Source organism: Oncorhynchus clarkii, chromosome 12, assembly GCF_045791955.1.
Source record: "Oncorhynchus clarkii lewisi isolate Uvic-CL-2024 chromosome 12, UVic_Ocla_1.0, whole genome shotgun sequence".
NCBI classification, from domain to species: domain Eukaryota; kingdom Metazoa; phylum Chordata; class Actinopteri; order Salmoniformes; family Salmonidae; genus Oncorhynchus; species Oncorhynchus clarkii.
The window spans coordinates 99,385,796-99,410,303 of record NC_092158.1 but is presented as its reverse complement, the minus strand read 5'-3'; the positions used below and the strand labels follow the sequence as shown (position 1 = coordinate 99,410,303).

Here is a 24,508-nt window from a genome sequence, read left to right as displayed (position 1 = left end):
GTTTGTTGGGGCACATTAGTGTTTTGTTTGTTAGGACACGTTAGTGCTTTGTTTGTTAGGACACGTTAGTGTTTTGTTTGTTAGGACACGTTAGTGTTGTTTGTTAGGGCATGTTGGAGTGTTTTGTTTGTTGGGACACGTTAGTGCTTTGTTTGTTAGGACACGTTAGTGTTTTGTTTGTTAGGGCACGTTAGTGTTTTGTACAGATATCATGCTTGCAAACCAATTCTAGAGTTCACAAACCATATTAATATTAGATTGCCTTTTTTAAAATAAATAATGTCTTGTTACATTTAACAATGTTATGAAGGTAATTTCCTTAGTAGTTGATGTCAGAGGTCAGTATGTGGGGGAAGTGGGTGTTCAGGATGATAGATGAGTTTCCCCTCTAGTAATTACCAGGAGGAACTCGACCAATGGCCTGGCAATCTGTTCCTAGATCTTTCGGTAAAAGTCAATCCTTTACTGTAAAGTCATGTTGCGTTGACTTTTGCACTTGGAGACAATTGTTTTTGTCGTCCTAACGTGCCGCATGGAGAGCTGGACGATCAATATCGAGTGCTACTAAAATCGTGTATCTCCGTTGTGGTTTTAGATTCAGATCTCTTCGGGTTACGCTCACGAGGAGCCTACTCCACGATGACGTCATCGCTAGATGGGTCCCGCCCATCGGGACTCGCACTGAAACGAACGGAGGAACAAACCCAGCTTCACTGCTGTCGTGTACTTCACACGTCCTGTCTATTCTCCCAAATAACTATTTTGTTGTGAGAAAAGGTTACGAATTGATTGATTCCAATCTCAGACTGCAGGGAGTCCGTTTTTATCCATTACCTGCTGCTCGACCTCAAAAGGAAAGTGTTTTTGTTTCCTCCACGGAAAAGTTCGGAAAAGGTGAGTGGTGACGCGCTTCACTTCAGAGCCTTGCGCAAACATGATTGATTCATTAACGCCATTCATATAATGCGTACAGCATTTATATCGTACAGCATTTATAAACAGTTACGCTATTAGCCTACATTATTGACACAGTCGAATGAAAATCAGTGCAGTCGCTCGATACAATCAAAATAACTGTAGTTGGCTGTTTTACTATAGCTGTTTCATAATTAAATCTAAATCATACCCATTCATGATTAACTGATGACGATTCAAAACGAAGTGAAGCATATTTGTATTTATTTAAATATTTGTAGTTGGAAGTTAGGGCGGGAGTGGGTTGCGTGGGGGCGAGGTAGTTTAGGGGGGAGGGGGTTTGCGTGCGTGTTAAGAGTCAAAGACTGGTGTAAATCACAGTTTTCTTCTGTTCAGGGTTGTCAGTATGAATGGTTCTAGAAGGCTAGTGTTCTGTTGTCAATATGAATGGTTCTAGAAGGCTAGTGTTCTGTTGTCAATATGAATGGTTCTAGAAGGCTAGTGTTCTGTTGTCAATATGAATGGTTCTAGAAGGCTAGTGTTCTGTTGTCAATATGAATGGTTCTAGAAGGCTAGTGTTCTGTTGTCAATATGAATGGTTCTAGAAGGCTAGTGTTTTGTTGTCAATATGAATGGTTCTAGAAGGCTAGTGTTCTGTTGTCAATATGAATGGTTCTAGAAGGCTAGTGTTCTGTTGTCAATATGAATGGTTCTAGAAGGCTAGTGTTCTGTTGTCAATATGAATGGTTCTAGAAGGCTAGTGTTCTGTTGTCAATATGAATGGTTCTAGAAGGCTAGTGTTCTGTTGTCAATATGAATGGTTCTAGAAGGCTAGTGTTCTGTAGACTAGTGTTCTGTGCTAATGGTCCCTAGTGGGCAATAAAACGAAAGTAGGAGGACAGAGAGGGGGATATTAGGAGGAGAGAGACAGAGAGGGAGGATATTAGGAGGAGAGAGACAGAGAGGGGGGATATTAGGAGGAGAGAGACAGAGAGGGAGGATATTAGGGGGAGAGAGACAGAGAGGGAGGATATTAGGAGGAGAGAGACAGAGAGGGAGGATATTAGGAGGAGAGAGACAGAGAGGGAGGATATTAGGAGGAGAGAGACAGAGAGGGAGGATATTAGGAGGAGAGAGACCGAGAGGGAGTATATTGGGAGGAGAGAGACAGAGAGGGAGGATATTGGGAGGAGAGAGACAGAGAGGGAGGATATTAGGAGGAGAGAGACCGAGAGGGAGTATATTGGGAGGAGAGAGACAGAGAGGGAGGATATTGGGAGGAGAGAGACAGACAGGGAGGATATTAGGAGGAGAGAGACAGAGAGGGAGGATATTAGGAGGAGAGAGACAGAGGGAGGATATTAGGAGGAGAGAGACAGAGAGGGAGGATATTAGGAGGAGAGAGACAGAGAGGGAGGATATTAGGAGGAGAGAGACAGAGAGGGAGGATATTAGGAGGAGAGAGACAGAGAGGGAGGATATTAGGAGGAGAGAGACAGAGAGGGAGGATATTAGGAGGAGAGAGAGAGAGAGGGAAGATATTAGGAGGAGAGAGACAGAGAGGGAGGAGAGAGACCGAGAGGGAGTATATTAGGAGGAGAGAGACAGAGAGGGAGGATATTAGGAGGAGAGAGACAGAGAAGGAGGATATTAGGAGGAGAGAGACAGAGAGTGAGGATATTAGGAGGAGAGAGACAGAGAGGGAGGATATTAGGAGGAGAGAGACAGAGAGGGAGGATATTAGGAGGAGAGAGAGAGAGGGAGGATATTAGGAGGAGAGAGACAGAGAGGGAGGATATTAGGAGGAGAGAGACAGAGAGGGAGGATATTAGGAGGAGAGAGACAGAGAGGGAGGATATTAGGAGGAGAGAGACCACTCCAAGGTCTGGGAATGGGGAAGTAGATGTGTGTCTACCACTCCAAGGTCTGGGAATGGGGAAGTAGATGTGTGTCTACCACTCCAAGGTCTGGGAATGGGGAAGTAGATGTGTGTCTACCACTCCAAGGTCTGGGAATGGGGAAGTAGATGTGTGTGTGTGGGAAGGTCTAAGCATCATAGAAATTGTGTTACTAGATCCGTACAGTAAATCCTCAGTGTTTCTCCGGGTAAATGTGTACAGTCCTGTGTGTGTGCCCTAAATGGCACCCTGATCCCTCCATAGTGCCCTCTGGACTGGAGCCGTATGGGCCCTGGTCAAGTAGTGTAAAACAGAGAGAATAGGCTGCTATTTAGGACACAGTCCTGGGAACCTTGCCTTTGTACAGTATTATGACTGCTCACTCACACTGTGTGTGTGTGTGTGTATAACACCCTTGCTGTATTATCATATCATTTCAGCTGTTTGTGAATGTGATATTAGGAACCATAATGTTTAGAAGGATCTTGACAGAGTAGAAGTGTTAGAAGGATCTTGACAGAGTAGAAGTGTTAGAAGGATCTTGACAGAGTAGAAGTGTTAGAAGGATCTTGACAGAGTAGAAGTGTTAGAAGGATCTTGACAGAGTAGAAGTGTTAGAAGGATCTTGACAGAGTAGAAGTGTTTTTTTATTAAAGATATTGAGGTACAATGTGGACGGACGGAAGACAGACAGACAGACAGAGAGACAGACAGACAGAGAGACATGAAGACAGACAGACAGACAGAGAGACATGAAGTCAGACAGACAGACAGACAGACACATGAAGACAGACAGACAGACAGACAGACAGACAGAGAGACATGAAGACAGACAGACAGACAGAGAGACATGAAGTCAGACAGACAGACAGACAGAGAGACATGAAGTCAGACAGACAGACAGACAGACAGAGACATGAAGACAGACAGACAGACAGACATGAAGTCAGACAGACAGACAGACAGAGAGTCAGACAGACAGACAGACAGAGACATGAAGACAGACAGACAGACAGACATGAAGTCAGACAGACAGACAGACATGAAGACAGACAGACAGACAGAGAGACAGACAGACAGAGAGACATGAAGACAGACAGACAGACAGAGAGACATGAAGTCAGACAGACAGACAGACAGACAGAGACATGAAGACAGACAGACAGACAGACATGAAGTCAGACAGACAGACAGACAGACAGAGAGTCAGACAGACAGACAGACAGACAGAGACATGAAGACAGACAGACAGACAGACATGAAGTCAGACAGACAGACAGACATGAAGTCAGACAGACAGACAGACATGAAGTCAGACAGACAGACAGACAGAGACATGAAGACAGACAGACAGAGACATGAAGACAGACAGACAGACAGAGACATGAAGACAGACAGACAGACAGAGACATGAAGACAGACAGACAGACAGAGAGACATGAAGTCAGACAGACAGACAGAGAGACATGAAGTCAGACAGACAGACAGAGAGACATGAAGTCAGACAGACAGACAGAGAGACATGAAGTCAGACAGACAGACAGAGAGACATGAAGTCAGACAGACAGAGTGTTAGTGTCTTTTCTGTGTTTTCTTAGAGAGCACTATGAGTTTGCTACTTCCCTCCAGACTCCCGCTGTGTGTGTTGTTGAAGAGGCACAAAGACATAGACACATTAGCTGTTACCCTCTCTGTTGTTGACCAGGTTCAAAGACATAGACACATTAGCTGTTACCCTCTCTGTTGTTGACCAGGCACATAGACATAGACACATTAGCTGTTACCCTCTCTGTTGTTGACCAGGCACAAAGACATAGACACATTAGCTGTTACCCTCTCTGTTGTTGACCAGGTTCAAAGACATAGACACATTAGCTGTTACCCTCTCTGTTGTTGACCAGGTTCAAAGACATAGACACATTAGCTGTTACCCTCTCTGTTGTTGACCAGGCACATAGACATAGACACATTAGCTGTTACCCTCTCTGTTGTTGACCAGGCACATAGACATAGACACATTAGCTGTTACCCTCTCTGTTGTTGACCAGGCACATAGACATAGACACATTAGCTGTTACCCTCTCTGTTGTTGACCAGGCACATAGACATAGACACATTAGCTGTTACCCTCTCTGTTGTTGACCAGGCTCAAAGACATAGACACATTAGCTGTTACCCTCTCTGTTGTTGACCAGGCACATAGACATAGACACATTAGCTGTTACCCTCTCTGTTGTTGACCAGGCCCAAAGACATAGACACATTAGCTGTTACCCTCTCTGTTGTTGACCAGGCACATAGACATAGACACATTAGCTGTTACCCTCTCTGTTGTTGAAGAGGCACAAAGACATAGACACATTAGCTGTTACCCTCTCTGTTGTTGACCAGGCTCAAAGACATAGACACATTAGCTGTTACCCTCTCTGTTGTTGACCAGGCACAAAGACATAGACACATTAGCTGTTACCCTCTCTGTTGTTGACCAGGCACATAGACATAGACACATTAGCTGTTACCCTCTCTGTTGTTGACCAGGCACATAGACATAGACACATTAGCTGTTACCCTCTCTGTTGTTGACCAGGCTCAAAGACATAGACACATTAGCTGTTACCCTCTCTGTTGTTGACCAGGCACATAGACATAGACACATTAGCTGTTACCCTCTCTGTTGTTGACCAGGCTCAAAGACATAGACACATTAGCTGTTACCCTCTCTGTTGTTGACCAGGCACATAGACATAGACACATTAGCTGTTACCCTCTCTGTTGTTGACCAGGCACATAGACATAGACACATTAGCTGTTACCCTCTCTGTTGTTGACCAGGCTCAAAGACATAGACACATTAGCTGTTACCCTCTCTGTTGTTGACCAGGCACATAGACATAGACACATTAGCTGTTACCTCTCTGTTGTTGAACAGACACATTAGCTGTTAGCCTCTCTGTTGTTGACCAGACACATTAGCTGTTAGCCTCTCTGTTGTTGAACAGACACATTAGCTGTTAGCCTCTAGCTCCTGTCAGCCTGGCGATAGTGTTATGAAACTATTATCTATAGAGATGTCCTTGATGATCTTTATGGCCTTCCTGTGACATCGGGTGGTGTAGGTGTCCTGGAGGGCAGGTAGTTTGCCCCCGTACCAGTACAGAGTCAATGATAACTTGGTTATATACACGGGGTACCAGTACCTAGTCAATGATAACTTGGTTATATACACGGGGTACCAGTACCTAGTCAATGATAGCTTGGTTATATACACAGGGTACCAGTACAGAGTCAATGATAACTTGGCTGTATACACGGGGTACCAGTACTGAGTCCATGTGCAGGGGTACGAGGTAGTAGAGGTACATGCACAGTTTCTTCATAAAGGATTCATAACCCTTGACTTATTCCACATGTTGTTGTGTTACAGCCTGAATTCAAAATGGATTACATTTATTTTATTTCTCACTCATCTACACACAACACCCCATAATGACAAAGTGAAAACATGTTTATAGAAATGTTAGCAAATGTATTGAAAATTAAATACAGAAATTCTGTTTACAAAAACATTCACACCCCTGAGTCAATGCGTGTTAGAGGTACAGTGCCTTGCGAAAGTATTCGGCCCCCTTGAACTTTGCGACCTTTTGCCACATTTCAGGCTTCAAACGTAAAGATATAAAACTGTATTTTTTTGTGAAGAATCAACAACAAGTGGGACACAATCATGAAGTGGAACGACATTTATTGGATATTTCAAACTTTTTTAACAAATCAAAAACTGAACAATTGGGCGTGCAAAATTATTCAGCCCCCTTAAGTTAATACTTTGTAGCGCCACCTTTTGCTGCGATTACAGCTGTAAGTCGCTTGGGGTATGTCTCTATCAGTTTTGCACATCGAGAGACTGACATTTTTTCCCATTCCTCCTTGCAAAACAGCTTGAGCTCAGTGAGGTTGGATGGAGAGCATTTGTGAACAGCAGTTTTCAGTTCTTTCCACAGATTCTCGATTGGATTCAGGTCTGGACTTTGACTTGGCCATTCTAACAACATTGCTTTATGTTTTGGATCATTGTCTTGTTGGAAGACAAATCTCCGTCCCAGTCTCAGGTCTTTTGCAGACTCCATCAGGTTTTCTTCCAGAATGGTCCTGTATTTGGCTCCATCCATCTTCCCATCAATTTTAACCATCTTCCCTGTCCCTGCTGAAGAAAAGCAGGCCCAAACCATGATGCTGCCACCACCATGTTTGACAGTGGGGATGGTGTGTTCAGGGTGATGAGCTGTGTTGCTTTTACTCCAAACTTAACGTTTTGCATTGTTGCCAAAAAGTTCAATTTGGGTTTCATCTGACCAGAGCACCTTCTTCCACATGTTTGGTGTGTCTCCCAGGTGGCTTGTGGCAAACTTTAAACAACACTTTTTATGGATATCTTTAAGAAATGGCTTTCTTCTTGCCACTCTTCCATAAAGGCCAGATTTGTGCAATATACGACTGATTGTTGTCCTATGGACAGAGTCTCCCACCTCAGCTGTAGATCTCTGCAGTTCATCCAGAGTGATCATGGGCCTCTTGGCTGCATCTCTGATCAGTCTTCTCCTTGTATGAGCTGAAAGTTTAGAGGGATGGCCAGGTCTTTGTAGATTTGCAGTGGTCTGATACTCCTTCCATTTCAATATTATCGCTTGCACAGTGCTCCTTGGGATGTTTAAAGCTTGGGAAATCTTTTTGTATCCAAATCCGGCTTTAAACTTCTTCACAACAGTATCTCGAACCTGCCTGGTGTGTTCCTTGTTCTTCATGATGCTCTCTGCGCTTTTAACGGACCTCTGAGACTATCACAGTGCAGGTGCATTTATACGGAGACTTGATTACACACAGGTGGATTGTATTTATCATCATTAGTCATTTAGGTCAACATTGGATCATTCAGAGATCCTCACTGAACTTCTGGAGAGAGTTTGCTGCACTGAAAGTAAAGGGGCTGAATAATTTTGCACGCCCAATTTTTCAGTTTTTGATTTGTTAAAAAAGTTTGAAATATCCAATAAATGTCGTTCCACTTCATGATTGTGTCCCACTTGTTGTTGATTCTTCACAAAAAAATACAGTTTTATATCTTTATGTTTGAAGCCTGAAGGTCGCAAAGTTCAAGGGGGCCGAATACTTTCGCAAGGCACTGTATGTTTTGGAATATTGTTATTCTGTAAAGGCTTCCTTCTTTTCACTCTGTCAGTTAGGTTAGTGTTGTAGAGTAACTAAACTGAGGATGGATCAACAACATTGTTCTCCTGTCACAGCCATTAAACTCTGTAACTGTTTTAAAGTCACCATTGACCTCATGGTGAAATCACTGAGTGGTTTCCTTCCTCTCCGGCAACTGAGTTAGGAGGGACGCCTGTATCTTTGTAGTGTCTGGGTGTATTGGTACACTATCCAAAGTTTAATTAATAACTTCACCATGCTCAAAGGGATTTTTAATAACTGTTTTGTTTTGCAAGGCATTGGAAAACCTCCCTGGTCTTTGTGGTTGAATCTGTGTTTGTAATTCACTGCTTGACTGAGGGACCTTACTGATAGTTGTATACTGGGGTACAGAGATGAGGTAATCATTAAAAAATTATGTTAAACACTATTATTGCACACATAGTGAGTCCATGCAACTTATTATGTCACTTGTTGCGCAAATGTTTACTCCTGAAATTATTTAGGCATTTCCATAACAACGGGGTTGAATACTTATTGACTCAAGACATTTATGCATTTATTTGTTAACATTTCTGTCTGACCCGGCCTGGTATAGAGGTCCTGGATGGCGGTCTGTCTGACCCGGCCTGGTATAGAGGTCCTGGATGGCAGTCTGTCTGACCCGGCCTGGTATAGAGGTCCTGGATGGCAGTCTGTCTGACCCGGCCTGGTATAGAGGTCCTGGATGGCAGTCTGTCTGACCCGGCCTGGTATAGAGGTCCTGGATGGCAGTCTGTCTGACACCGCCTGGTATAGAGGTCCTGGATTGCAGTCTGTCTGACCCGGCCTGGTATAGAGGTCCTGGATGGCAGTCTGTCTGACACCGCCTGGTATAGAGGTCCTGGATGGCAGTCTGTCTGACACCACCTGGTATAGAGGTCCTGGATTGCAGTCTGTCTGACTACTGCTGTACAACTTCCACCGCTCCTTGCTTCACACCGCTCCTTGCTTCACACCGCTCCTTGCTTCACTCCGCTCCTTGCTTCACACCGCTCCTTGCTTCACACCGCTCCTTGCTTCACTCCGCTCCTTGCTTCACTCCGCTCCTTGCTTCACAACTCTCCTTGCTTCACACCGCTCCTTGCTTCACTCCGCTCCTTGCTTCACTCCGCTCCTTGCTTCACACCTCTCCTTGCTTCACACCTCTCCTTGCTTCACACCTCTCCTTGCTTCACACCGCTCCTTGCTTCACTCCGCTCCTTGCTTCACTCCGCTCCTTGCTTCACACCTCTCCTTGCTTCACACCTCTCCTTGCTTCACACCTCTCCTTGCTTCACACCTCTCCTTGCTTCACACCTGTCCTTGCTTCACACCGCTCCTTGCTTCACACCGCTCCTTGCTTCACACCTTGCAGGAAGAGTAGAACTAAATAGAACAGAAGGACATTTCTCAGTTTAGTTTTGTTCAAGGTATTTCATCTCCGGTGACTGGGCAGGAAGAGACTTGGGCACTTCCTGATTGATGTTTTCCAGGAAGCGCCAGTCCTGTTCCTGGTTTCCTCCCTGAGGATGGTGTGGGAAGGAAGGATAGGGGTGGGGAGAAGGGGAGAAGGGGAGAAGGGGAGGAGCTGTGTCTCTACCCAGGCTGTGTGTGTGTGTTTTAAGCCGATCCTTAACTATTTAAAGTTAATACCTAAACTTCACCCTAAACACAAAATGTCATGTTTGGAACGACTTCTAAATGTTACGTTTGAGAAATATGGATAAACGTGAGACTGAGACAGCTGATTGGACAGACACAGACCAGAAAGAAATGGAAGGATTCAGTGTTCACTACTAGAACCAGCTGAATCTCCTCCGTTACGTCAACCTGTTGATGTGTTCACTACTAGAACCAGCTGAATCTCCTCCGTTATGTCAACCTGTTGATGTGGTCACTACTAGAACCAGCTGAATCTCCTCTGTTATGTCAACCTGTTGATGTGGTCACTACTAGAACCAGCTGAATCTCCTCCGTTATGTCAACCTGTTGATGTGTTCAGAACCAGCTGAATCTCCTCCGTTATGTCAACCTGTTGATGTGTTCACTACTAGAACCAGCTGAATCTCCTCCATTACGTCAACCTGTTGTGTTCACTACTAGAACCAGCTGAATCTCCTCCGTTATGTCAACCTGTTGATGTGTTCACTACTAGAACCAGCTGGATCTCCTCTGTTATGTCAACCTGTTGATGTGTTCACTACTAGAACCAGCTGAATCTCCTCCGTTATGTCAACCTGTTGATGTGGTCACTACTAGAACCAGCTGAATCTCCTCCGTTATGTCAACCTGTTGTGTTCACTACTAGAACCAGCTGAATCTCCTCCGTTATGTCAACCTGTTGATGTGTTCACTACTAGAACCAGCTGAATCTCCTCCGTTATGTCAACCTGTTGATGTGTTCACTACTAGAACCAGCTGAATCTCCTCCGTTATGTCAATCTGTTGATGTGTTCACTACTAGAACCAGCTGAATCTCCTCCGTTATGTCAACGCGTTGATTTTGTTCACTACTAGAACCAGCTGAATCTCCTCCGTTATGTCAACCACTGGTACAGACTATAATTCAGATGTAGTGTCCTGCTGGTTAGTGTCTAGTCTACACTATTAAACAGGGATTCGTTTCCACTGTGGACACACTACATAGTGTCAACACCAAGAGGTTCAACTGTGTCTGATCCTATACAGACGAGGGAAGGGACAGTGATGATGATGATAATCAACTCCAGGAGCTTTAACTGTGTCTGATCCTATACAGACATGAGGGAGGGACAGTGGTGATGATGATAATCAACTCCAGGAGCTTTAACTGTGTCTGATCCTATACAGACATGAGGGAGGGACAGTGATGATGATGATAATCAACTCCAGGAGCTTTAACTGTGTCTGATCCTATACAGACATGAGGGAGGGACAGTGATGATGATGATAATCAACTCCAGGAGCTTTAACTGTGTCTGATCCTATACAGACATGAGGGAGGGACAGTGATGATGATGATAATCAACTCCAGGAGCTTTAACTGTGTCTGATCCTATACAGACATGAGGGAGGGACAGTGGTGATGATGATAATCAACTCCAGGAGCTTTAACTGTGTCTGATCCTATACAGACATGAGGGAGGGACAGTGGTGATGATGATAATCAACTCCAGGAGCTTTAACTGTGTCTGATCCTATACAGACATGAGGGAAGGGACCGTGATGATAATCACAGTGATGGTGTATTTATGTATGTATGTATGTGATGGTAGCAGTACTGCTAAACCTGTCTGACCGGTAATATTGGAGGTTATTCAGAAACAAAAACAATATAGGCCCCCCCATACACACACACACACACACACACACACACAGAGAGATTTAGAGATCAGCATTGGTCTCTGGTGGAATATTCCATGGGTCTGATCGCTACTGAAACCAGCCTGTGTCAGCAGGTGTGTGTGTGTGTGTGTGTGTTTGTGTGTGTGTAAAATAGTTCCATTGTGTCCATCTGGTGTACATGTGTGGCATCTCAATTGCAGCCAGAGGAGGAGGGTCAGTTTATACAGGAAATGTTCACTACAATTTGGGTTAAATAATGCAAAAACAAAGTGTTGGAGAAGAAAGTAAAAGTGCAATATGTGCCATGTAAGAAAGCTAACGTTTAAGTTCCTTGCTCAGAACATATGAAAGCTGGTGGTTCCTTTTAACATGAGTCTTCAATATTCCCCGGTAAGATGTTTTAGGTTGTAGTTACTATAGGAATTATAGGACCATTTCTCTCTACCATTTGTATTTCATATCCCTTTGACTATTGGAAGTTCTTATAGGCACTATAGTATTGCCAGTGTAACAGTATAGCTTCCGTCCCTCTCCTCGCTCCTCCCTGGGCTCTAACCAGGAACACAACGACAACAGCCACCGTCGAAGCAGCGTTACCCATGCAGAGCAAGGGGAACAACTACTCGAAGTCTCAGAGTCTCAGAGAGAGGGATGTTTGAAACGCTATTAGCGCGCACCCCGCTAACTAGTTAGCCATTTCTTATCGGTTACACCAGCCTCATCTCGGGACTTGATAGGCTCATAAACAGCGCAATGCTTGACGCACAACGAAGAGCTGCTGGCAAAACGCACGAAAGTGCTGTTTGAATGAATGCTTATGAGCCTGCTGCTGCCTACCACCGCTCAGTCAGATACTTGTATGCTTGTATACTCAGTCAGATTATATGCAATGCAGGACACGCTAGATAAACTAGTAATATCATCAACAATGTGTAGTTAACTAGTGATTATGATTAATTGATTGATTGTTTTTATTAAGTTTAATGCCAGCTAGCAACTTACCTTGGCTTACTGCATTCTCGTTGCACTTGTGGAGTGCAACGAGAGAGAGGCAGGTCGTTATTGCGTTGGACAAGTTAGGTTGCAAGATTGTTTCCCCTGAGCTGACAATGTGAAAATCAAGACACGTGTGTCTTGCCTACAGTCAAGCATGGTGGTGGGATTGTCATGGTCTGGGGCTGCATGAGTGCTGCCGGCACTGGGGAGCTACAGTTCATTGAGGGAACCATGAATGCCAACATGTACTGTGACATACTGAAGCATAGCATGATCCCCCTCCCTTCGGAGACTGGGCCGCAGGGCAGTATTCCAACATGATCACGACCCCAAACACAACTCCAAGACGACCACTGCCTTGCTAAAGAAGCTGAGGGTAAAGGTGATGGACTGGCCAAGCATGTCTCTAGACCTAAACCCTATTGAGCATCTGTGGGGCATCCTCAAACGGAAGGTGGATGAGTGCAAGGTCTCTAACATCCACCAGCTCCGTGATGTCGTCATGGAGGAGAGGAAGAGGACTCCAGTGGCAACCTGTGAAGCTCTGGTGAACTCCATGCCCAAGAGGGTTAAAGGCAGTGCTGGAAAATGATGGTGGCCACACAAAATATTGACACTTTGGGCCCAATTTGGACATTTTCACTTAGGGGTGTACTCACTTTTGTTGCCAGCGGTTTAGACATTAATGGTTGTGTGTTGAGTTATTTTGAGGGGACAGCAAATTTACACTGTTAAACAAGCTGTACACTCACTACTTTACATTGTAGCAAAGTGTCATTTATTCAGTGTTGTCACATGAAAAGATATACTCAAATATTTACAAAAATGTGAGGGGTGTACTCACTTTTGTGATTAACTGTATATTGATTGCAATTGTTCCCGAATGAGTGAGCGTTCATGTGTAAAGGATTAGCATTTCAATTGTTATAATGATCAACTCTGTAGTGACTTCTCAGCTGACCTCCACTTGTTATAATTATCACCTCTGTAGTGACTTCTCAGCTGACCTCCACTTGTTATAATTATCAACTCTGTAGTGACTTCTCAGCTGACCTCCACTTGTTATAATTATCACCTCTGTAGTGACTTCTCAGCTGACCTCCCCTTGTTATAATTATCAACTTTGTAGTGACTTCTCAGCTGACCTCCACTTGTTATAATGATCATCTCTGTAGTGACTTCTCAGCTGACCTCCACTTGTTATAATTATCAACTTTGTAGTGACTTCTCAGCTGACCTCCACTTGTTATAATTATCACCTCTGTAGTGACTTCTCAGCTGACCTCCACTTGTTATAATGATCACCTCTGTAGTGACTTCTCAGATCACCTCCACTTGTTATAATTATCACCTCTGTAGTGACTTCTCAGCTGACCTCCACTTGTTATAATGATCACCTCTGTAGTGACTTCTCAGATCACCTCCACTTGTTATAATTATCAACTCTGTAGTGACTTCTCAGCTGACCTCCACTTGTTATAATTATCACCTCTGTAGTGACTTCTCAGCTGACCTCCACTTGTTATAATTATCACCTCTGTAGTGACTTCTCAGCTGACCTCCACTTGTTATAATGATCACCTCTGTAGTGACTTCTCAGCTGACCTCCACTTGTTATAATGATCACCTCTGTAGTGACTTCTCAGCTGACCTCCACTTGTTATAGTTATCACCTCTGTAGTGACTCAGCTGACCTCCACTTGTTATAATGATCAACTCTGTAGTGACTTCTCAGCTGACCTCCACTTGTTATAATTATCACCTCTGTAGTGACTTCTCAGCTGACCTCCACTTGTTATAATTATCACCTCTGTAGTGACTTCTCAGCTGACCTCCACTTGTTATAATTATCACCTCTGTAGTGACTTCTCAGCTGACCTCCACTTGTTATAATTATCACCTCTGTAGTGACTTCTCAGCTGACCTCCACTTGTTATAATTATCAACTTTGTAGTGACTTCTCAGCTGACCTCCCCTTGTTATAATTATCAAATTTGTAGTGACTTCTCAGCTGACCTCCACTTGTTATAATGATCATCTCTGTAGTGACTTTTTAGCTGACCTCCACTTGTTATAATGATCATCTCTGTAGTGACTTCTCAGCTGACCTCCACTTGTTATAATTATCAACTTTGTAGTGACTTCTCAGCTGACCTCCACTTGTTATAATTATCACCTCTGTAGTGACTTCTCAGCTGACCTCCACTTGTTATAGTTATCACCTCTGTAGTGACTCAGCTGACCTCCACTTGTTATAATGATCAACTCTGTAGTGACTTCTCAGCTGACCTCCACTTGTTATAATTATCACCTCTGTAGTGACTTCTCAGCTGACCTCCACTTGTTATAATTATCACCTCTGTAGTGACTTCTCAGCTGACCTCCACTTGTTATAATTATCACCTCTGTAGTGACTTCTCAGCTGACCTCCACTTGTTATAATTATCAACTTTGTAGTGACTTCTCAGCTGACCTCCCCTTGTTATAATTATCAAATTTGTAGTGACTTCTCAGCTGACCTCCACTTGTTATAATGATCATCTCTGTAGTGACTTTTTAGCTGACCTCCACTTGTTATAATGATCATCTCTGTAGTGACTTCTCAGCTGACCTCCACTTGTTATAATTATCAACTTTGTAGTGACTTCTCAGCTGACCTCCACTTGTTATAATTATCACCTCTGTAGTGACTTCTCAGCTGACCTCCACTTGTTATAATGATCACCTCTGTAGTGACTTCTCAGATCACCTCCACTTGTTATAATTATCACCTCTGTAGTGACTTCTCAGCTGACCTCCACTTGTTATAATTATCACCTCTGTAGTGACTTCTCAGCTGACCTCCACTTGTTATAATGATCACCTCTGTAGTGACTTCTCAGCTGACCTCCACTTGTTATAATGATCACCTCTGTAGTGACTTCTCAGCTGACCTCCACTTGTTATAGTTATCACCTCTGTAGTGACTCAGCTGACCTCCACTTGTTATAATGATCAACTCTGTAGTGACTTCTCAGCTGACCTCCACTTGTTATAATTATCACCTCTGTAGTGACTTCTCAGCTGACCTCCACTTGTTATAATTATCACCTCTGTAGTGACTTCTCAGCTGACCTCCACGTGTTATAATTATCACCTCTGTAGTGACTTCTCAGCTGACCTCCACTTGTTATAATTATCACCTCTGTAGTGACTTCTCAGCTGACCTCCACTTGTTATAATGATCACCTCTGTAGTGACTTCTCAGCTGACCTCCACTTGTTATAATGATCACCTCTGTAGTGACTTCTCAGCTGACCTCCACTTGTTATAATGATCACCTCTGTAGTGACTTCTCAGCTGACCTCCACTTGTTATAGTTATCACCTCTGTAGTGACTCAGCTGACCTCCACTTGTTATAATGATCAACTCTGTAGTGACTTCTCAGCTGACCTCCACTTGTTATAGTTATCACCTCTGTAGTGACTCAGCTGACCTCCACTTGTTATAATGATCAACTCTGTAGTGACTTCTCAGCTGACCTCCACTTGTTATAATTATCACCTCTGTAGTGACTTCTCAGCTGACCTCCACTTGTTATAATGATCAACTCTGTAGTGACTTCTCAGCTGACCTCCACTTGTTATAATTATCACCTCTGTAGTGACTTCTCAGCTGACCTCCACTTGTTATAATTATCAACTCTGTAGTGACTTCTCAGCTGACCTCCACTTGTTATAATGATCACCTCTGTAGTGACTTCTCAGCTGACCTCCACTTGTTATAATGATCACCTCTGTAGTGACTTCTCAGCTGACCTCCACTTGTTATAATGATCAACTCTGTAGTGACTTCTCAGCTGACCTCCACTTGTTATAATGATCACCTCTGTAGTGCCTTCTCAGCTGATCTCCACTTGTTATAATGATCACCTCTGTAGTGACTTCTGAGCTGACCTCCCCTTGTTATAATGATCACCTCTGTAGTGACTTCTCAGCTGACCTCCACTTGTTATAATTATCACCTCTGTAGTGACTTCTCAGCTGACCTCCACTTGTTATAATTATCACCTCTGTAGTGACTTCTCAGCTGACCTCCACTTGTTATAATGATCACCTCTGTAGTGACTTCTCAGCTGACCTCCACTTGTTATAATGATCACCTCTGTAGTGACTTCTCAGCTGACCTCCACTTCCCTTTTGTCCACCAAGCCGCCATGCCGGTTTAGCCCACTAGGGGCACATTCTCCTATAATTTCTTGTAACCATATTTACTTTGTTTGTTTGTGTGTGCACTTCTGTGATTGTTTAGTTAGTTAATAAATAAATGATTTAAGACAATTGATTTATGGATGACTCATAGTGAAGACTGGGTTCGTGCAGATAACCAACCATTTACGACGTTTGGAATGAAACTAACGTGAGGTAAAATAAATAATTCATTAATTTGAAGACTAATTGATCAGATAGACAATATCTGAAAAGATTAAATTATAACACTGTAATCTGAATATTTTCCTTGGTGCCCCGACTTCCTAGTTAATTACAGTTACGTGATTACCCCATCATGTTAAAGTTAAATAATGTTTTTAGAAGTGTTTACAAATTAGTTACAAATGTCAAGCAAAGAGGCACTGAGCTTGAAGGTAGGCCTTGAAATACATCCACATGTACACCTCCAATTGACTCAAAGGATGTCAATTAGCCTATCAGAAGCTTCTAAAGCCATGACATCATTTTCTGGAATTTTCCAAGCTGTTTAAAGGCACAGTCAACTTAGTGTATGTAAACTTCTGACCCACTGGAATTGTGATACAGTGAATTATAAGTTAACTAATCTGTCTGTAAACAATTGTTGGAAAAATGACTTGTGTCATGCACAAAGTAGATGTCCTAACCGACTTGCCAAAACTATAGTTTGTTAACAAGACATTTGTGGAGTGGTTGAAAAACACGTTTTAATGTTTCCAACCTAAGTGGAAGTAAACTTCCCACTTCAACTGTATATAGTAATGTAATGTGTAGAACACATTTAATATCTGAATGTTCTGTAACATTAAACCCTCCTGAACAGGCCCCATGGGCTAGAACCTGGCAGCACTTTGATTGGTGTTGCCATGGTGAAGAGGGTTCTTAATGTCCTAGGAGGGCACTGATTGGGCGGCCAGGGTTTGGAGTGGGTGTGTTTCTGTGTCTGCAGTCAGGCTAGTGCCTATGTAGCTGATTGACAGTTTTCAGTGCGAGTCTAGTAGAGTAGACTTAGCCTGGTCCCAAATCTACTGATCTATCACAGTAGAGTAGAAATAGCCTGGTCCCAGATCTACTGATCTATCACAGTAGAGTAGAATTAGCCTGGTCCCAGATCTACTGATCTATCACAGTAGAGTAGAATTAGCCTGGTCCCAGATCTACTGATCTATCACAGTAGAGTAGAATTAGCCTGGTCCCAGATCTACTGATCTATCACAGTAGAGTAGAATTAGCCTGGTCCCAGATCTACTGATCTATCACAGTAGAGTAGAATTAGCCTGGTCCCAGATCTACTGATCTATCACAGTAGAGTAGAATTAGCCTGGTCCCAGATCTACTGATCTATCACAGTAGAGTAGAATTAGCCTGGTCCCAGATCTACTGATCTATCACAGTAGAGTAGAATTAGCCTGGTCCCAGATCTACTGATCTATCACAGTAGAGTAGAATTAGCCTGGTCCCAGATCTACTGATCTATCACAGTAGAGTAGAATTAGCCTGGTCCCAGATCTACTGATCTATCACAGTAGAGTAGAATTAGCCTGGTCCCAGATCTACTGATCTCTCATAGTAGAGTAGAAATAGCCTGGTCACGTCCCAGTTCTGTTTGTGCATCATGCTAATACTGCTTGTCATGTCTAACAGTGGCATAATGGCACAAACAGACTGGTACCCAGGCTAGGGAAGAAACCCTAGACCAAATCCATTTCCTAGACAGTGGAACAGGAAATGAGAGAGATGGATGGGCCAAGAGAAAAGAGTTAGAGGGGAAGGACAAAAATGATACAACCCTCCCTCCCTGTTATCTCTTCATATTCTCTGTAGTCACGACATCCACCTCTCCTGTCTATTGTAAACTGTTTAGAGGGTCATTTGGAACTGTGATGTCATAATCAGGTCTATTAGTATAACCACTAAACTGGGGTTCTCCTCCCTTTCTCTCCTCTCCTTGTCTGCCTCTCTGTCTGTCTACTCTAGGTGGTTGTCACGACTACCCTTCCTCACACAATGTCTTCTGAAGCCACGCGCATCCAGGGGTCAGTATCCCCATGCTCTACAACCCCTCCCCTGACCTCTGGGGCCCCTGGCTCCCCGGTCTCCCCAGTCTCTCCGGTGTCCCCTGGGTCCCTGTGCCCGCCAGCCTCCCGGTACCGAGACCGTTCCCCCTCCCCCATGAGAGGTTACCTCATACCCAGCCCCCTGCCAACCAGACGTACTAGGACCTGCTCCGCGTGAGTACTGCGCGCACACACACACACACACACACACACCTAGTTAGTGTTATAACGGCTTAACTTATTATGTCTAGGGGTCCAAGCTACATGGTCTGTAACCTGACTCATTAGGTCTAGGGGTCCTAGCTACATGTAACCTGACTCATTATGTCTAGGGGTCCTAGCTACATGGTCTGTAACCTGACTCATTATGTCTAGGGGTCCTAGCTACATGGTCTGTAACCTGACTCATTATGTCTAGGGGTCCTAGCTACGTGTAACCTGACTCATTATGTCTAGGGGTCCTAGCTACATGGTCTGTAACCTGACTCATTATGTCTAGAGGTCCCAGTTACATGGTCTGTAACCTGACTCATTATGTCTAGGGTCCTAGCTACATGGTCTGTAACCTGACTCATTATATCTAGGGGTCCTAGCTACGTGGTCTGTAACCTGACTCATTATGTCTAGGGGTCCTAGCTACATGGGCTACAATCTGACTCATTATGTCTAGGGGTCCTAGTTACATGGTCTGTAACCTGACTCATTATGTCTAGGGTCCTAGCTACATGGTCTGTAACCTGACTCATTATATCTAGGGGTTCTAGCTACATGGTCTGTAACCTGACTCATTATATCTAACTAAACTCATTATACCCAAACTAAAGACTCTAAACCAAACCAAAGGCCTCAAGGCCACCAATGAAATCCTCGAGCCTCACGGTTTTTCCAGCTGGGACACTGACTGACCATCACCTTAATTGGCTGCACCTGATGTGCCTATCACGGCTTAGCTCAGCACCTAGACCCTGTTGGTGCTGCCCCCTGGGGGCGGAGTGTGGAAGTGTTTCCTGGCAGTGGCAATGTGTTGACTAACTGTTTGCCAACATTACCCCCGTCATAACACTGTGCCCCCTGTCATAACACTGTGCCCCCCGTCATAACACTGTGCCCCCCGTCATAACACTGTGCCCCCCCGTCATAAAACTGTGCCCCCCGTCATAACACTGTGCCCCCTGTCATACCACTGTGCCCCCTGTCATACCACTGTGCCCCCTGTCATACCACTGTGCCCCCTGTCATAACACTGTGCCCCCCGTGTCATAACACTGTGCCCCCTGTCATAACACTGTGCCCCCCGTCATAACACTGTGCCCCCCGTCATAACACTGTGCCCCCCGTCATAACACTGTGCCCCCCGTCATAACACTGTGCCCCCTGTCATAACACTGTGCCCCCTGTCATAACACTGTGCCCCCTGTCATAACACTGTGCCCCCTGTCATAACACTGTGCCCTGTGTCGTAACACTGTGTCCCCTGTCATAACACTGTGCCCCCTGTCATAACACTGTGCCCCCTGTCATACCACTGTGCCCCCTGTCATAACACTGTGCCCCCCGTGTCATAACACTGTGCCCCCTGTCATAACACTGTGCCCCCTGTCATAACACTGTGCCCCCCGTCATACCACTGTGCCCCCCGTCATAACACTGTGTCATAACACTGTGACCCCTGTCATAACACTGTGCCCCGTGTCATAACACTGTATAATGTATCATAACACTATATAATGTATCATAACACTATATAATGTATCATAACACTATATAATGTATCAGAACACTATATAATGTATCATAACACTATGTAATGTATCACAACACTACTCCCATATCATAACACTATATAATGTATCATAACACTATATAATGTATCATAACACTACTCCCATATCATAACACTATATAATGTATCATAACACTAACACTATATAATGTATCATAACACTATATAATGCATCATAACACTATATAATGTATCATAACACTATATAATGTATCATAACACTACTCCCATATCATAACACTATATAATGTATCATAACACTATATAATGTATCATAACACTACTCCCATATCATAACACTATGTAATGTATCATAACACTATGTAATGTATCATAACACTATGTAATGTATCATAACACTATGTAATGTATCATAACACTATGTAATGTATTATTCCACTATGTAATGTATCATAACACTACTCCCATATCATAACACTATATAATGTATCATAACACTATGTAATGTATCATAACACTACTCCCATATCATAACACTATATCATGTATCATAACACTATATAATGTATCATAACACTACTCCCATATCATAACACTATATAATGTATCATAACACTATGTAATGTATCATAACACTACTCCCATATCATAACACTATATCATGTATCATAACACTATGTAATGTATCATAACACTATGTAATGTATCATAACACTATGTAATGTATCATAACACTATGTAATGTATCATAACACTATGTAATGTATCATAACACTATGTAATGTATCATAACACTATGTAATGTATCATAACACTACTCCCATATCATAACACTATATAATGTATCATAACACTATATAATGTGTCATACCACTACTCCCATATCATAACACTATATAATGTATCATAACACTATATAATGTGTCATACCACTACTCCCAAATCATAACATTATATAATGTATCATAACACTAAAGTGGTACTTCATTTAAAAGTTGTGATCTTATGCCCCAACTTCTGTCATTGCACCACACTACCACAAGGGGGAGTTAGAACGCTGATATATCGCTAGTCTAAACTGTGGCACAAATTGGGGGATTGTTCACACCAAGAACCACTATTTACACCATCCTTTTGTAAACGAATGGAGGTGGGAATGTTTCAGTCCGAGAGTATCTCTCCTCTGGTGCTATAGAGTCCTGCATCAGGCAACAACAACATTCAGCTGGCGGGTGGTCCCGGAGTTGAGAGAGAACTTGGGGAAATACAATGGCTCAATTACACTTGACATGTGAAGAGAAGAGAAGGACTCCGTGTTTCAGAAACTCACTTGACATGTGGACTGACGGTTTTAGGAAAATTGGCATGGCAGCCTGTTGGTTTCTCTCCCTCTAAAAACAGAAATAAATCATAAATCGTAAATAACTACCTGTCTTTATTTACCACAGTTGGAGAGTGATAGCCCCTCTATAGAAGGGGCAGCAGCATACCACCCTGCATACCACTGCTGGCTTGCTTCTGAAGCTAAGCAGGGTTGGTCCTAGGCAGTTCCTGGATGGGAGACCAGATGCTGCTGGAAGTGGTGTTGGAGGGCCAGTAGGAGGCACTCTTTCCTCTGGTCTGAAAAAAGATCCCGGATGGGATGTTAAACGGGCTTCCTGACTCTCTGAGGTCATTAAAGATCCCATGGCACTTATCGTATGAGTAGGGGTGTTAACCCTGGTGTCCTGGCTAAATTCCCAATCTGGCCCTCAAATCATCACGGTCACCTAATAATCCCCAGTTTACAATTGGTTCATTCATCTCCCCTGTAACTATTCCCCAGGTCGTTGCTGTAAATGAGAACGTGTTCTCAGTCAACTTACCTGGTAAAATAACGGATAAATAAATAAATAGAAAGTGAGTTTCTGAAACACGGAGTCCTTCTCTACTTAGAAGAAGAGACTGAATGAAAGAAGGCACAGCGAGGAGAGGGGAGGAGGAAAAGATTGTCCATATTTTCACGACCTGAGCTAGTTAATTTATTTAATTAATGAAATGTACTAGTTTATTTAGGCAATTTTAATATTCATCTAGGTTCGGCCTATTTAGTAGGCTATTTACAGCAACATCTATATTGGTCATCATAAAGCTGAGTGACTCACTCATTTCTGGCTCTGGATCAAAATAAGTACCAACATTCTGTCTGATTAACTTGGTCAAAACATTTCTATATTGAAGACTAATCTGCTCATATTGGTTGTGTTAAATTATTTGTGGAGTCGTCATGGTTACAATGAAGAATGGAAACCAAATAAATCCAATCTCATTCATACTGAATAATTAGATGCGTGTTGCAAGGTTGTCGTTGTTCCTTTTTTTAAATGTTGCCTGCCTTTTATTTTGTCTGTGTGTGTCTGTGTGGTGTGTGTGGTGTGTGTGTGGTGCGTGTGGTGTGGTGTGTGTGCGGTGTGTGTGTGGTGCGTTTGGTGTGTGTGTGGTGTTGTGTGTGGTGTGCGTGCGTGTGTTGTGTGTGTGTTGCGCGTCGGTGTGTGTGGTGTGTGGTGTGTGGTGTGTGTGTGGTGTGTGTGTCTGGTGTGTGTGTGTGGTGTGTGTGTCTGTGTGTGTGTCTGGTGTGTGTGTGTGGTGTGTGTGTGTGTGCAGGGCGGAGCGGGCAGCGGAGGGCCCGTCGTTCAGCGGTGTATGTAAGTGTTTCTCTCGGACTAAAGGACACGGCTTCATCACACCAGCCGACGGAGGCAGCGACATCTTTGTCCACATCTCAGAGTAAGTTTGTGGGTCACAGCCTCAACACACATTTAAAAAGATACTACCAGCTCCCAATCACCCAGTGAAGAGGACGGTGATGAGGGGCAACGGTCTGCAGTTCACTCTGCGTCCTTCCACCTTTTTCATGGCGTCATTGGTCCCTGAGGTCCTAGTGCCCGTCTTTTAGAGATGAGATTCTCTCTCTCTCTCTCTCTCTCTCCTTCAAAAGCAGGCTATTCGTGTGGTCCCCGTATCAGAAGTACAGAGTGATTGGTATAGCTGGTACTTTTAGTCATACACTCAGTGTATGTTTGTGGTCTGGCAAGTTGTGTACACGTGGTTCTAGGAGAGTTGTGTACACGTGGTTCTAGGAGAGTTGTGTACGCGTGGTTCTAGGAGAGTTGTGTACGCGTGGTTCTAGGAGAGTTGTGTACGCGTGGTTCTAGGAGAGTTGTGTACGCCTGGTTCTAGGAGAGTTGTGTACGCCTGGTTCTAGGAGAGTTGTGTACGCCTGGTTCTAGGAGAGTTGTGTACACGTGGTTCTAGGAGAGTTGTGTACACGTGGTTCTAGGAGAGAAGCATGTATTCTCATCTCTCACTCCTCACTCCTCCCTCTACAGTATCGAGGGGGAATACGTGCCAATGGAAGGAGATGAGGTGAGATATAAGGTGTGCTCCATCCCTCCCAAGTACCAGAAGATCCAGGCGGTGGATGTCACCATCACCCACCTCAACCCAGGATCGAAGCACGAGACCTGGGGCGGGGCGCTGCTCAGCTCCTCCTGAGTCCCGGAGGTTTCTGGAGGGGAGAAATGTCAACAGGGAAAGGGTCCCCTTCTTTTTTTTTCCCCCGAAGGGACATATGGGTTAATGCTTGTTGTGGGAGGGAATGGAAAGGTTGGTATTTGAATAGAGAAGACGTGTATCATTAGACGGGAAGGTTAATTCAATAAAGCTGCATCAATTCAACAAGACATTCTCTGGTTTTTATTCATGGTTTGAACTAATATCACTGAGATCCGCTGTTCAATTGGATTCAATTCCATAGTGCCTGTCGACCGATGCCACATTTCAAGCGTTCTGCAGCGTTTGTAGAGTTGATGCAACCTCTACCAACGTGGTAACGTTGCCTTTTTTTTAAAAGCCGCATCGTCGACAACGCCTGATCAGATCGAATCTCGGGCCTGTTTGTGAGTGTGATTGTTGAATAAAACAGAGGGTTCTGTTGTGAATGGGAGGTGTGTTTTCAGATGGGAGGTGTGTTTTCAGATGGGAGGTGTGTTTTCAGATGGGAGGTGTGTTTTCAGATGGGAGGTGTGTTTTCAGATGGGAGGTGTGTTTTCAGATGGGAGGTGTGTTTTCAGATGGGA

General features: G+C 43.8%; 1 protein-coding gene across 1 annotated transcript; it reads left to right on the top strand.

Annotated features, from left to right (window-relative positions):
* The first annotated feature begins 678 nt into the window (after nucleotides 1–678).
* LOC139421740 (calcium-regulated heat stable protein 1-like) lies at nucleotides 679–24,203 on the top strand. The gene is made up of 4 exons (XM_071172861.1): nucleotides 679–894; nucleotides 18,567–18,820; nucleotides 23,034–23,156; nucleotides 23,759–24,203. Exons 2-4 carry the CDS (start codon nucleotides 18,597–18,599, stop codon nucleotides 23,922–23,924), a joined length of 513 nt encoding a protein of 170 aa, XP_071028962.1. The 5' UTR covers nucleotides 679–894; nucleotides 18,567–18,596; the 3' UTR covers nucleotides 23,925–24,203.
* The last annotated feature ends 305 nt before the right edge of the window (nucleotides 24,204–24,508 follow it).

Coding starts and splice junctions, on each gene's coding strand:
- LOC139421740 (XM_071172861.1), top strand. CDS start 18,597: ATGTCTTCTGAAGCCACGCGCATCCAGGGGTCAGTATCCCCATGCTCT. Junction 18,821..23,033: donor CGTACTAGGACCTGCTCCGC/GTGAGTACTGCG, acceptor GTGTGTGTGCAG/GGCGGAGCGGGCAGCGGAGG. Junction 23,157..23,758: donor ATCTTTGTCCACATCTCAGA/GTAAGTTTGTGG, acceptor CTCCCTCTACAG/TATCGAGGGGGAATACGTGC.